This window comes from Crocodylus siamensis, chromosome 15 (assembly GCF_052110815.1).
Source record: "Crocodylus siamensis isolate JL-2025a chromosome 15, ASM5211081v1, whole genome shotgun sequence".
In the NCBI taxonomy this organism is placed as follows: Eukaryota; Metazoa; Chordata; order Crocodylia; family Crocodylidae; genus Crocodylus; species Crocodylus siamensis.
The window spans coordinates 48437005-48452360 of record NC_143409.1 but is presented as its reverse complement, the minus strand read 5'-3'; the positions used below and the strand labels follow the sequence as shown (position 1 = coordinate 48452360).

The 15356-nt window shown below is 44.6% G+C and overlaps 1 protein-coding gene across 5 annotated transcripts; it reads left to right on the top strand.

The window, feature by feature from the left end:
- The first annotated feature begins 5348 nt into the window (after positions 1-5348).
- Positions 5349-14028, top strand: LOC149852666 (uncharacterized). Of its 5 annotated transcripts, none has more exons than XM_090028346.1 (3): positions 5349-5840; positions 10312-10427; positions 11115-14028. In XM_090028346.1, exons 2-3 carry the CDS (start codon positions 10394-10396, stop codon positions 12146-12148), a joined length of 1068 nt encoding a protein of 355 aa, XP_089884472.1. In that variant the 5' UTR covers positions 5349-5840; positions 10312-10393; the 3' UTR covers positions 12149-14028. The 5 variants fall into 5 exon arrangements, with proteins under 5 accessions (XP_089884472.1, XP_089884470.1, XP_089884473.1 ...); XM_090028344.1 differs by having other exon boundaries at positions 10286-10427; XM_090028347.1 differs by lacking the exon at positions 5349-5840 and adding an exon at positions 5987-6150 and having other exon boundaries at positions 10286-10427; positions 11118-14028.
- Positions 14029-15356: the final 1328 nt, after the last annotated feature.

Here is a 15356-nt window from a genome sequence, read left to right as displayed (position 1 = left end):
CAGTGTAGATTAGGCCCCATATAGCTATGTGCTCTTCATCCATGTCTCACTTCTAGCAATCCAGCCAAAAAATTAACCCATCAGCCCCCTCTCATGGTTAGCAGTATTCAGGAAGGTGGGGAAACTGAGTCATGCATGCTGTTGATAAAAAAAATTACAAAATTCCTACATTTTCCAGAGCACAGCTTAGGAAAAGGAACTCCTACATAGTCTTTATTCCCAGCAGCTGGATGTGAAGAGACAGGGACTTCCCTAAGGCTTTAGTGGTAGGTGTCCCTTTTAGATTTCATCGCAGCCCTTATGATTTCATCATAAGTTTAGGCTCCCTCACGGGGAGTCTGGAAAATTTTCCCAGCCCTGTCCAGGGGGCTTGTTTCCTGTTCTAGAAACTGGAAAATCTCAACTCGCTCCTGAAGAAACTGCTATGAAAATCAGGCACATGCCCCAGCAGGTCTTTCACATCTCTTCCTCCCTTCCCCATCAACTTCAGCCACTTCACCTCCCACAAACCAGCAGAAGGACTACTAGCAGTCTCCTGAAGATCCCCTACCTGAGACAGCTCCAACACAGTCATTTTCTTTCCCAGCAAAGTGTGGAAGTTACCCTGCAGCCTACCAGGGTGGAAAAAAATGAAAGAAAAAAGAGGGGAAAAAGGAAAATTGGGCAAGTTTTAGAAGGCACTTCAATTCTTTTGATTATCTAATTCCAGCCAGGACTTCTCCCTGAAAACTGCTATAATGGGAAACCAGTAACACAGACTCCTTCCCTCCTACCAGACCAAAGGCATCATGACATTTTAAATCTTTCCTGTAACAATGTTTCTGGGCCAGAAACTGGAAGAGGGCAGAATTAAAGGAGCTGTCTGAAGCAATGCTGTGAACATTGCCCCTGGAAGTAGAATTTCTTCCCAGCAACGTGGTGACTTGAGAAAGGCACGTACTGGCTTTTCCTCTGTCAACTCCTGCTTTTCCTTCTAAGATAATTTACCTTGCCCAGCTCTGAGTCAGCAAAATTACTTTGGGCAAGCTGGAGGCCTGGGAACCTCCTGCTGCTCTTTTCAATCAGGTGTAAAGATACTCATCTTATACAGTCATGGAAAGTTGTAAGCCAAATCCTGCTGCTGCTAACAATTGCTAGCACTCGACTGCTGAGATCTGAATATGTGCTGTGAATATGTGAATATAAAGTGAATATAGGTGCTGTTGAGATCTGAATATGAACGTCAAAATCAGGCTCGGATTGTTTTCAATATTTTTGTACCCAAACATTCAGTATTCAAGATTCAGACCTCTAGATTCCTCCTGCACTCAAATTCTACCTGTTATTCCCCGTCTCCTTCCCCACCCTTTTCTTCACAGCTCCCTATCGCACACATTTTCGTTTTAACTCAGCCACATTCCCTGCAACCTCCAATTCTCTTCCAGGCCCTGAGCCCCCAGCAACTCTTTATTTTCCCATATATCCCCACTACTTCATGCCCCCTCATTCCCCTCTTCCCTCCACAAGCCTGTTTATCACTCGCAAGTCCCTCTGCTGCTTTCACACACATCCCTGTTCATCCCCTTAAATCCTGCCTGGCCCCATACCCTCTATAGCCCTTCATTTCCATTCAACCCCCCCAAAATCCTCCTGTTCATGATCGTCGGATCTGGCGTTGGAAGGGACTATTTCTAAAGGCCAGATTGGGCGGAGGGGTTCCTTCCTCTGTAGCATGGCCACAATCCTCTTACCAGGAATATCTGAAGATAGTATCTACCACCTAATTTCTTACCACTGCAGTAAACAAGGCATTGGCAAGACCCTAGTTCCCCTCCCCTTGAACTCTGACTTTTCTCTAGTGTGCCTTGTGGCTGATGATGTGCATGGAGCTCGGGTACAAGTGGAGACCCTTTCTGATCCCATCTCCCAAAGTAACATAAACTCAAACTTTTGAAAACCCAGAAATATACAATTATAGTACATGTAGCAGTGGAACTGTTCAGAGGGTCATCAACCTGTGGCACAAGTGCCACAAGTGGCATGGGCCCTCTGTGTGTGGCATGTGATGGATCAGGGAGGGAGCAGGAAGCACAGCAGCAGATAGGGCAGGGAGAACAAGACAGGGAACAGAAAGCAGAGCAGCAGATCATGCAAGAGAAAGGGATCAGAGTGGCACTCAGAGGGGGTACAGGGCTAATTTGCGGTATGCCTACAAAAAATCTGGCCCCCACTGGGCTAGATGCATAACTGCGCAGACCTTGCTAACGCATGGCACAAAGCCTAGGTGGGTGGGTGATAGAGCAACTCATGGTTCCACATTCAGCTCATGCTAAACAATGAAAGAAGTGAGGGCCACCTCCCACCCTGCATTATCTGCTTCCTATGAAACATGAATGGAGCCAGAGAGGGTGTTTGACAGTAAGGTGCAATGTGTTACATTTCAGTAGCTTTATAATGGAAATAGCTTAATAAGATGGAAAGGGTAGGGTGAGTTGGACATGCTAATGAAGGGTTACACCGTCAAACCCTGTTTATGTCATAGATGTGGAACTGCCAACACTCTGCAGCATTAAGGAAATTTGACAGTAACAGGTGTAGTACAGCATATGAGGAAGAGGCAGCTCACAGGATGAAAGCTGTAATTATAGGTGGAGTGTGATAGAAAGAGAAATGACATTATCCAAGTTCAGCTGTAAGTTAAGGGCCATGGGTGGGATAGAACGCACACCAACACCAATCTTTCATGTGCTTAAAATCATGGAAACCACTATATAAAAAAACCTGTTGAGATTTGGGACATAGACCTTTGGTACGCAAGTGTACATTTTAGTCACTTTATAAAGGGTAAGGGGAATAGTGGTCAGAGATGCACATCAGCTATTGCACTGCAATTGTAAATAGCTGATAGGAACCATCAGCAAACCTGGTAAGCTAAATCAACCTCACTATGACCTTTTATAAAGCAGGGTTAAAGTTGGAGCAGTTTTGATGTACTTAGGGTACCTCTACATGTGCATAGTTACTGTGCAGTAATTTAAGTTAGTGCACAGTAACTACGGCGATGTATGCTGACTTGGGCATAAATTTGCCACCTGCATCATGCAGGTAGTACATTTACGCCTGATCAGTTACTGCATAGTAACGCAAGTGTAGTCACCTTACTGAGTAGTAACTGTGTGCATGTATGGACTGACTTGGGACTAATTTTAGTCCACACACAGCTGTGACACCTGCATATGTAGACTCCAGCCTAACAAATTGCTGACTGCGTAGTAATTTACTGCACAGTAAATGCACATGTAGATGCACCCTTTCTATAATTACAGAATTAGACATAACAGTGGCATTGTAACACCTTGTACCCTTTGATGGTGATACAATGTTGTATCTGTCTATATTTTTGGTTATTTTTTTCACCTTCATTAACAACTATGTTCTTCAGACATTTCAACATGGGACCACGATCCCCACTTCATTGCAACAAACCAGAGAAGTAAGGAAGCCAGCACCCTTTAACTCTGCCTAGCTAGTGTCCTCTGAACTGCAAAGCTACATGGCAACAGCAAACACTGAAATTATTATCAATTCCTACTAATAACAGTTATCTTTAGTGTCAGCTACTGATTTTTCACCATAATTTGCTACTTTGAACTGAGCAGGTGGAATAAGGCAGCTTAATCAGGATTTGCAGAGCACTCAGCCAGCAGGATTGGGGTAACTCCTCTGCAGACAAGGTTGGGATCTGGGAGCCTTCATACCTGAGGGGCTATGGGTTGTTATGAGAAGGCTTTTCTTACCTTTGTGCAGTGACTTGGGGATCTGCTTGCCCCTGGAATCTGTGCTCTACACTTTCTAGGGCAGGACTATCTGCCTTCCCTTAAGGTGCATCCTGGGAAGACTGGGGTTTCTGAGCTGAGAGGGTCCCTTGAGGAACAGCAGGGCTCTATTTCCTCAATATTAGCCTCCCCCACCTGAAGCCACAACTGCAAGATTCCCAACAGAGCAGGACTTACAGGAACTACCAGCAGAAGCACGGCCTTTCCAGCTGCTGGGACTGCACGACTCCAGCCCGTCTCCCTTCTGGGCTCTAGAAACAAATGCATTGCTTTGCAATATAAGCATCAAAATCTGCTCCCTGGGTGCCTTCACTACTAGGCTGTTGGTGAGCATGCCTGAAGATGCTCAGTAGCATCTGCTGAAGCTGCTGCCACTGCTTTACCATCTCTTGGCCACCACCAGCTGCTGTAAACCAAGGCTGAACAAAAGCAGAGGGGGGAAATCAGAAGGGAGGAACAGGCAGAAATTGTGCAAAGCCCACATTTCTGCAGAGGGGTGATCAAATAGGTAAGTGCAGAAAGGCAAAATCAGAAGGTGGGGTAGGGTATGGTGTGCACAAAATGAGGGGATAGAGGACTGGTTTAAGGGGGAAATATGACGGAAGATTATATATATATTTCTTTATTTTTTAATTTATGTATGTATTAATTCCCTGGGATAATTATGGCAAAGCCAGGAGATGGAGCACCTGTTACAGTGTGGGTGACAGAGAGGTTTGTGTCCCTTGCTTATCTCATAAGCAAGCTCCTTTTTGAGGGCCAAGCTCACTGCTGAAAATATTGAGCAAGACCCTTGAGAAACTTTACTAGTAGGTCTTTCCAGCCTCAGAGCTCCCCTTTGGCTACCTGTTGTAACGCCACATCGAGTGTCAAATGAAGACCACATACTGCTCCCTTGGCCAAAAAAACCCTTATCACAGGAAGTTATCAGGTTAATTTGGCATAGCTTACCTTCTCTAAAACCAGGTTGCATTTAATCTCATTTTCCATTTCCTTCAATGCTTCTCAGTTTGTTGTGAAACTTTGTACATGAATAGGTCTGCAGTTGCCTGATCCACCTTTCCCCCTTCCTTAAATATAGATTGCATTCACTGCCCTCTCATTTAGCTCCACCCCTGCTTTAATAGTCATATTAAAAATCCCTACTACAGGGTTGCAATGTCATTGATGTACCTACACGGATGCTAAATATAACAAAAATCACAAAAATCTTAATCAATCCAGCCCCAAATCACAAATCAATTAACAATTGTAGAGGTGGGACAGGAGTTTTTGGAGCTGCCTCAGTGTACCCACACCACTAAAGTGATGGTATGGAAAAATCCAGCTTAACAACATACATAGTGATGAACACATCTTCAACTAATGATATAAAATAATGCCATGAATTAAATCTCCATGACTGAGGAAGGTACTGCAGGTTCAGCTTCCCTACATTGATGCTGCTTTTCTAGAGGAGGAGGCAAGGAAGTGAGGAAGAAAGAAGAGAGGTCAGCTGAGCAGTGGGGAGGGATATAGGAGGGCCTTTCCACTTACCTCCATAACAGTCTCCCAAATCTACATTTGCTCCCCTCGAGGCTAGGGGATGGAGGATAGAAAAAAAAAAAGATGCTTAGAAACAGTTTGACAAGGTAGAAAAAAGACTGCTTAAAGAGTGGTTGCAGACATTTAGATAGAAAATGATTTCTGAAATTGTGGTGACCCCAGAGCCCTTCTGGGTCCTCCTGATAAATGCACTGAACTACAGCACCCCTGGCCCCTAGCTCCTAGGTGTGGCGTGGGGAGGATTTGCTTCCCCTGAACAGGAATCGGCAGAGCCACTGCCAGCCATGACAAGGAGGGACCATCCAAGGCCTCGGATGCAAGAGGAGGGCTGTCTAGGAAGATGCAGGATTGCTGCAGAGGATCCCCAACATGAAGGGGGACCCAGGGGTGCTGGCAAACTTCCCCAGCTAACCCGCTCCAAGTCTGCAGCTGCAGAGGACACATTTCTGGGCGACACTGGCTGTGCAACTCGCTCCGCAGGTACCTCCAGTTATACTGATTTTTTATTATTCTTTTTTTTTTAAAGAAAAGCAGGTTTCTGCGCAGCGCGGACAAGGACGCAGCTGCCGGCGGGATCCCTGCTCCGCCCAGGCGCCGGGGGAGGTGGGCCGCGCGTCTGGGCCGGGGTTGCTGGGTGGGGGTGCGGCGGCTGCGGTGGCTGTTTATCTTCCTGGGTCAGAGGCTCCCGCCGTCTCTCCGGCGGGCTGGGCGGCTGCCCCTGCCCCCGGCCCCGGCCCCGGCCCCGGCCCCGGCCCCGGCCCTGCGGTCGGCGCCCTGCCGCGGAGCCCGGGTAAGAGCCAGGCAGGGCGGCGGCACCGCCCGCAGCGCGGGGAAGCGGCTCCCGGCCGCGGCCGCCCCGGGGACCGCGCCGGGGTCTGCACGGGGCGTTTGTGTGGCTCACTGGCAACACCTCAGCCCCGCGCCCCCGGGCAGGCCGCGGGTCCCCTCGGAGAGCACCCGCAGGGCTGGGCAGCCGCCGACCCCGCCCCCACCCCGGCGGCCCGCGCCCCGCTCCCGCCGCCGGCCTACAGCCCCGCGGGCTGCACCGCCGGCATGGCCTTCGTCGGCCCCTGGCAGTAGTTTATTACTTTATTTACATGTGTTTATTACATTCATTTTACAAGTAGTGTTTAAATACTTATTACTTTTATTCAAACGTGTGACTTATTACTTACTAATTAGTTATTAAGTAGTATTAGTTTTATTACTTATTTAGTATGAAGTATTTAGTGTCTTGCTTATTAGTTTTTATGACTTATTACTTAATGTATTATATTTATTTATGCAATGTATTTAATAAGTAATACGTTTAAATACTTCTTACTTTGATTTAAATGTATTGTGTTCTTTATTATTTGCCCCCAAACCCTAGAACTCTTGGTTCCAAAATGAAACCTCTTATTCAACCAACTGGAAAATGGCAAGAAAATTGTCCTTTTCTGCAAGCTTTTAGGATCACAGTCCCTTCATTGGGCTCTGGGAAGAGTGTAGATGGTACAAGATGGTAAAAAGTCCCCATAGGTAGGAAATAAACTTAATTTTTGCATAGAGGGAGCTAAAGATGGAAGGCTATTCCTCTGGGTTATTTATTATTTATTACTTTTATTTAAATGTATTACTTATTTATTACTACTTTTTATTATTATTATTATTAATTAGTGCACGTTATTAGTTTATTATTAGGTCATGTTAGTTCAGGGCCTTGATTCTGGCATTGCACGGCTGAGGTTGCAAATCCTGCAGTCATAATTACATGCTTTTAAGGTAGATTTTTTTTTTCCTGAGGATTACAGTTATGAATTCCCTGTGATTGGGATCCTTGTCTATGTAAGTGTCTAGTGTACAGATGGGATTTTGTAACAAAATAGGGAAGGATACTTTCAGCCTTATTCTTGTCTCACTACTTATAGAGTCTAATGCCTGCATTGCTATTTATTGTACTTGCTTCTAAATAATCCATTTCATATAAAATTCCACCCCAGCCCCGTTGATTTCCTCTAGGTCAATTAGCCAAGTTATATACATCTTCCCATTTTTTTTGAGTTATCAACCACTAATAGAAAATCTCCGAGTTCTTTGATTTTTTTCCTTTCCAGTTCTTGGATATTATACAGTTAGTTCAATAGATGTTATGACTCTCAAAAATCCTTGCCCCTCATATTTTTCCTAGACTATAATAGCTACAGCATCACGAAGACTCTACCATAAAATTTCCTCAGTTTTACTTGTACATTATGTTGAGAAACATTGTTACGATTGCAGAAAGTAAATAACAGGTACAAGGAGGTGTCCAGGGTAGAAAGGTGTAGCAAAAAGAAATCTTTTAAAGTTAAAACGTGGGAAATCCTAATTAATAATAAAGCACTGATTTGTAAGTGAGGTTGATTCGTCCCTAGGAAAAAATTATTTTGCTCTACTTGGGTGGACCTAGGATTTTGAAAAGGGGCATGCAGATGGGGTGGTGCACCCTCACATATAGCACAGAACACATTTTTTTACAGGTAGAGAGACTAGAAGCTTTACTAATATATGATGGGCCCAGCACTACATCACTCCATATATGATCAAAGCAAAAACAAATATGTAACTATTGTAACGTGCATTAATTTCCTAGGTTATATATTAAGTTTAAAAAAAACTAAGCAAATATAGTTGAAATAGTAAAAATGTGATGTGTCATTAGTTCTGTATTCATTATAGTTAAATGTACATCTCTTCTTCAGATTCATAAAACAAAATATTGTCGTCTTGCGTGTCTTGCCAGTGCCTCCAGTGCTTAATGTCGATCATTTTCAGGGATCCTGGTTTTCTCTAACTTAAAAAAAATCCTCAATTTTCAGTAAAAAAAAAGTAACCCCCGAACCACATTTTTCCATGCTTAAAATGAAACATCACTATACGTATATCTACAGCTATATATTAGTGGTGTTTCATTTACATCACAGGAAAATGTGGATTTGGTGTTACTTTTTTTTAACTAAAAATTGCAGATTTTTTAAAATCAGAAAAAGCCAGGATCCCTGGTCATTTCTACACCTGGGTAAATATGACTGCACCTGAATTACAGTTTTTAGCTAGAGCTAAAAATGGTCTTCAGAGCTGTGAAATAGGAGAGAGACATTACCAGGAGTGGTTAACACAGTACATTGGAGAAGAAAGGATAGCTTTACTGGAACAGCAAGACCATGAAAAAGGCTAGAGAGTCATTAACACCTACAAAGTTAAGAGAGATTAGCAGGAATCGGTAGATTATAATGAGCCAGAAAGTCAACTGACTCTCTCAGTATTGCCTAAATAGAAATGCTGCTGCCCTTCCCAGGCAACTGGTTTTAAAGCTTGGGAAGAGCAAAATCAAGGGGAAGGGGTGCAGCTGCACCTCCCTTGGATTTGTCTCTGAGGCTGTACTCTATCTTAACTGAGTGACATTTTCCAGGTGGTGTCATACAGGAAATATAGACAACTGAATGATGCCTTCTGGCCTTAATGTCCCCAAATCAAGGAATAAATGACCTCAGATGAAGATTAGGCGAGCTGGGGATTGAACACTGCTGGGACACCTGAAACCTGAATGGTCCCTCCCCATTTAAGAAGTCTCCCCTATTTAGGGGGATAGTGTCTCCAAGAGGGTAATAAGGTTATTCAATCATTTCCCAATGTTTTTTTTATTTTTATTCTGCCCAGATAAAGATGCAAGTGTTAAATCAAGGGCTGTGCTGTGCCTGACTGGCTCCTTGCTTCCAAAAACAGAGTTAGGGGTGACTAAAATCCTCCATCTTTTATAACCATTCTTCTGCTCTAACCCTATCTACTCCTACCACTACTTTGATGCCAAAAGCTCCCAAGAACCCCTACCAAATGATTTTTATGGAGGTCACTTTCCTGAGCCTTAAGTTACGGCTGCTTCTGGGGTATAGACAGGTGATAGCTGTCTTTTTAATGGGCAGGGAAGGGAAATAAAATGCCCCTGCCCAAAATTGCCCAGCTCTGTTGTAGCCCATTTTTGTTGCTGCTGCTGCCTGCTCCCCACAGCCAGCTGCCTCTTCTCCATTACTGCCCCCTCCAATTGCCAAATCTGTCCCCCGTCACCATGATCTTGCCCAAGACTCCCTGCTGCCCTTGAAGAAGAAAGGTGGTTTTTGTGGGGAAGAAACAGCACTTTCTACCTCTTTATTAATTATTGGCTTACATTTCCCTCTGGTAATGCTAATTGGAGAATGGAGCAAAGTATAATTTTGCAACAGCTACCCCTGACCCTTTCTCTCTCATTATTGAAAATAATTACATAATACCCTCGGACTGTTCTTTTTGTCTCTAATAAATGAGTGTTGATATCTAATTTTCCATTCTCAATCTAATATAGGGCTGGATTAACCTTTCAGTTAGCATAGGCAAACAAACTTGTGGGCCCTACTTAATACTGTATATTTATATTACTTTTTTCACTCAATAATTATAATGTGTAAAATAAGCCTAACTGGGCCCCTTCTTTTTTTTTTTTTTTTAAGCAAGCCCATAGTAAGATTGGAAATTTTTAGGACAAGAAACAATCCCCTTGTGCAGAGCTGAAGAAGCTAACAGATAGACAGAATTACCTGCTCAACCTGCTAGCGAGACTCCATAAAATATGAAGGAGGCACTCATCATGAAGCATGAAGGACGTGCCTTGTCGTCTTGCATCTAGCTTTTAGGAATAGGAAGTGTGTTGAGAGTCTCATCCCTGGAAGTGCTCAGGGTCTCCCCCTCCAGTGTCAACCTCTGGCCAGTGCATGTCTGAGAAAGGTAAAGGACCCTGGCCTCCTCCCTGGTCTGTCCAACATCCACTGTATCCCTTTTGAAGCTTTTGTTTCTTTTGTCCTTCCTGCCACATAACTGATGGGAATTTCACTAGGCTGTAGTTATTGAATCTGGAATGCTTTTTGTTTCAGGGCCAGTGGAATGCTTTTTGTTTCAGGGCCAGTGATGTTTGAGGAAGCATATGTGTATTTCCACAAAGAGCAGAGGACTTTGGTCAGAAGACCTACTACCAGGACATCATGCAGGAGAATTACGAGACTGTGACCTTTCTGGGTAAGAAATCATTTTCTTTTTTCCATTAGTTATTAGAAACTCTGGGTTATGCCCAACTTGACCTCTGCTCAGGTCGTTCCCACTCACCTGCCTTTCAGAAGGAAAGAATCAGTCCTCCAGTCCAGTCCCTATTCCATGGGTTAGGGCCAAGTTGCCTAACTGGCAGCCCGCAGGTCTCTTATGTCCCATGAGTGGTCAACATGTGGCCCATGGGCCCCAGCAGCCACCTGTCCTACTGCTGTGTGGTGGGGCAGGGACCAAGGGTCCCCACACTACTTATGCTGTCCACACAATGAGGGGCAGGAGAGGCCGCATGCTACCAGTGCAGTCTATATGGCACTGGCACTGCCCACATGGTGGAAGGGATGCCTGGGGTGGGGCTGCCTCTGGCCACATCAAAGTTGGATAGCCCTGGGTTAAGGAAATAAGGCACATACAGAGATGGGAGTTCATCCCTAGCACCCAACTTGCAAAGGGGGCAAATGTTTTGCATTTACCTCTCTTAAGTTCTCACTTGCGCATATAATCCTCATTCTCCTCCACTCCTGGGACCAGCTCCATCTGTGAGGAAGACTTCAGCCTGTCGAAGCTTAGAAATAGGCACTAAATTAGCACCAGAGCTGTCTCCACCAGGAAGCTCCCCAGAGTGCCCCCCTCACACCTGGCTTCTCTCTCTTTCTTCCTCAGCAGGTGATGGATTGGTATGTAAGAAAGAAAAGGAGGATCCACAACCCGAAGGCCCAAAGCAACTGGAACTAGAAAAGGTGTTGTTGGGAATATCTGAAAGGAATTTTTCCCAGAGCCGTGTACAGGGAACCCCCAGTGGAAATCAAAGTAGGCTAAAGAGGCAGGTGGCAAAGCACACAGGGAAGAAAGTGGGTGTATCTGTTGATTTGGGGAGAGGCTGTAATGACCTCAAAGAAACCAGAGCCAAGCAGAAAAGCCACACGGGAGAGAGAAAAAACACGTGCACTGAGTGTGGGCAGAGCTTCAGTCGGAACTCGTACCTTATCAGGCACAAGAGAACCCACACCGGGGAGAAACCCTACCAGTGCCTCGAGTGCGGGAAAAGCTTCAATCTGAGCTCCAATCTCATGACACACCAGAGAACCCACACAGGAGAGAGGCCCTATAAATGCCTGGAGTGCGGGAAAAGCTTCATTCAGAGTTCAGATCTTATTTCACATCAGAGACTCCACACAGGGGAGAGACCCTATGAATGCCTGGAGTGTGGGAAGAGCTTCATTCAGAGTTCACACCTCCTTAGGCACCAGAAGCTCCATGTTGGGGACAGACCCTACAAATGCACTGACTGCGGGAAAAGGTTTTTTCAGCGGTCACATCTTATTAGACACCAGAGGCTCCACGTGGGGGAGAGGCCCCATAAATGTACCGACTGTGGGAAAAGCTTCATTCAGAACTCCCAGCTCCTGACCCATCAGAAAATCCACTTAGGGGAGAAACCCTATAAATGCCCCGACTGTGGGAAAACCTTTAATAGGAGCTCACACCTTATTGTGCACCAGAGAACCCACACGGGAGAGAAACCCTATAAATGTCTGGACTGTGGGAAGAGGTTCAGTGTCAACTCCAACCTGATTACCCACCAGCGAACCCACACGGGGGAGAGACCTTATAAATGCCTCGACTGTGGGAAAAGCTTCAGTCGGAGTTCACATCTCATTAAGCACCGGAGGCTCCACACAGGAGATGAAACCTGAGTGCAGCAAAAGATTCAATTAGGGCTTACGTTGTGTAAAACATCAGCAAATCTGTGTAGGGGAGAGACCACTTCAGCATGGTAACCCCTTCTAGTGGAACTTACATATTTTGGACAGCAGAAGCTTTGTGCAGGAGAGAAATTCTGGTCTGAACAATGAATGGCCATAGTTAGATTGTAAACAGACATCTCATTTCAGGCAGTCTTGATCGTCCATGGGGTTTAACCCTGATCTAAACACAAGTGATCCAAATAAGTGGCACGGCCATTTACACACATCACCCTTCCAGGCTGCATTGCTGCACTTGTGACAGGCTGGTGGTCCCTGGAACGGATGGCAGTTGGGTTGAATGACCCATGATCTAGTTACAGACATACACTGTCCCAGCAGATGTATTGGCACCTTTTATCTTGCATCCTTAATAGGTATTTAAAGCAAGATAATGGATGTGTATGTCTGTAGGATCCCAGGACAAAAGGTTTTCTCCTGTGAGAAATGTAACATCTGTTTGCACCCCTTGTTACCAGATTTAATATTGGTAGAAGCACTGAATTCATAAATGCTTGAACAAAAATAGTCCATTCTCTGAAGAGATTATTAATTGAGCACAGCAATTTGCAACTTCAAGCACATGGCAAAGACCAACAACAGAAAAAATTCACCTAAGCTAAGACGCAGCTAAATAAGATATAGTGACAATGCACAATTTAATTTAACTTAAAATGCAACATAATAAGCCAAAAAGACAACAAAAAGTATTGCATAATTCAAAAGGCAGAGTGTCTCTTTGCAGTCAGGTATTCATAAGGTATTTTTGGGGATCTGCAGGTCTTCTTAGGTGGTGAGGATGGTCCCACAGGCCTCAGTTTGGCCTGGGTTTTTATAGGGATCTTCACCCCCTTGTCTCCCTTCAGTCCCTCACATGACTCCCATGCATTCAATGTCTATGTCTCTTACCTCTTAGGTATTCCAGTCTCTCATCCCTTACAGCAGGGGTGGGGAACCTCCAGATCCAGCCCACAGCATAATTTCAACTGGCCCGTGAATCGGGGCAACTGCCCCGAGCCCCATACTTTGTGGGACCCTGTGGAGCAGCCACAGTGACTCTGTGCCACCGCTGGTTTTGCATCTGGCTGCTTGCTATCACTCCCACCACAGGCGGCTTTGCATCCGGCTGCTTGCCACCCCCCCACTAGCACCACTTCTCTTTTCTTTGTTCAACCCATGTTTCCCTGCTACATGTCCCAATGTATTCAGCAATCCATGCTCAAGAGTCACTGATTTCAGTCCTTTATAGTGTGTAGTGTTGGCCATTCATGGCATCTGACAAAGTAGGCTATTGCCTATGAAAGCTTATGCCTCTCTGAATGAGTTACTGTCTAGGGTAACACCCTGTCCTGCCTCTTGCCTGACTTCAGACTAACATGGATAGCTACCTCTCTACTAATGGATAGTGTTGTGATGATGGGAATTGAGATGAACCCTCCCGGTGAGATGAAGCTGAAGGTCCAAATTAAAGTACCTCTCCATGACTGTTAATAAAAGCTTTGGTTTCTTTCTGCTTCAACAGCTACTGGCATCTCATGAACTCATAAAGACTTGCTCTAGAATGATTGCTGCTAACATCTATCTAGAGTATTGATAATATAGAGAACATGGATTGTGCAATGTGATACATATGAAAGGTTAATGTTTCCTTTAAGAGGGGAGATGTGGTGCTATGTAAATGAAAGATCAGAATTCAGAGTCAGTCTCTTATAATGGATTGTGTTGTGATTGTGGGAATAGTGAAATGAACCCAGGGGAACAGAAAAGCTGAACGTTCCAGTTTGAAGCTGTTCTCCATAACCGTTAATAAAAGATTTTGTCTATCTCATTCACCAGCTATTGTTGTCTTATGAACCCACAAGGATGGTTATAAATAGGCTTGACTGCCTTAAGAAAGGAGAGAGGTTTAACGTGCAAAATGTTATTTAATCAGTTTTTAGATGTAGTTATGAAGTTATACGAAGAGTTACATACTCAGTTCTTACATAACAATGGCATAGAACAGGCATGACCTAAACAGTTCTTGTTATAGCATTTTCTTTAAGAGAAAGTGGGAGGAAACTTAACTTTACATATTTCTGATTGCTCAGCATTTGAGCTTTGGGTATTTAGATGATAGAAAGGACAAGCTGACGATTAGTCAGGGTTATCTGACAACAGAGCTTACTATCTACTGCTGTCTGCTATCATCAGTCCCACTGTGAGAGTCCAGAACCAGCACATCATCTCATAAACAGTCGTACCCTATGAACATGCAGACTGTTCCCTAGAAGTAACCTGATTAGCAAGTCAAATTACCTGACCCTAACTTCACCCTCCAAAAAAAGTACCAAAACACCAAAAGTATCAAAACAACTTTCCACCCTCCAGCACACACACACAGAGGCAATAACTTGAATTTTATAAAAAAAATACAAAAATTAATTTCCAAAAATAATTAGGTATATCAAAGCATTTAGACTAATTATTGAATTACTGGACAATTAAAAAAGGAAACAATTGCAGAAAGTACTTTTTTAAGGGCACTGAAATGGCTGCACTTTTAATGACTGCATACATGGATAAATGGATGAACTGTGCAAGGCATGACACTGCAACTGATACTGGTATTTACCAAACCCTGATTTGAATGTCTGCTTTTCTCTTCCCTTTATCCGCAAGTTTCCACCTATCGCCCTCTGACCTCCCTGAAGATGTGAGATCTTTTTCCTGCCTTCCAATCATGATCCTAAAGGACAAGTTTGATGGGAATGCCATGTAGCAATGAGGCTTATTTCTGTTCCCAAATCACTTCATGCCACCAGACATTTCCTCGGGCAGTAGCCATTGGGGGCTTTACAGGGCAGCGAGCACTGCTAGGGACTTGCTGATCAGTGCCTCCTTGGCCATAAGTGCCACATTTGGCCATCTAGTCTCACTCTTCTGCCTGTGTTTGCATGTGTAGTCCTTAGTAATCACTTGACCCAGACTCCATGGACCCTGCTTGCAGCCCTGGGGCCCTTAGGTCTGGGTGCAGCAAAGCACACCCACACCAGGCTTTACCCAAAAGGTGCAGGCTGACTGAGTGCTCCTGAGTTACAAGGGATGGTGACAGACAGGGTATACACTCTTCAGGAAAGGAGTTTGGCTTCTTCATGATGATAGCTTGCTGCTCTCTATG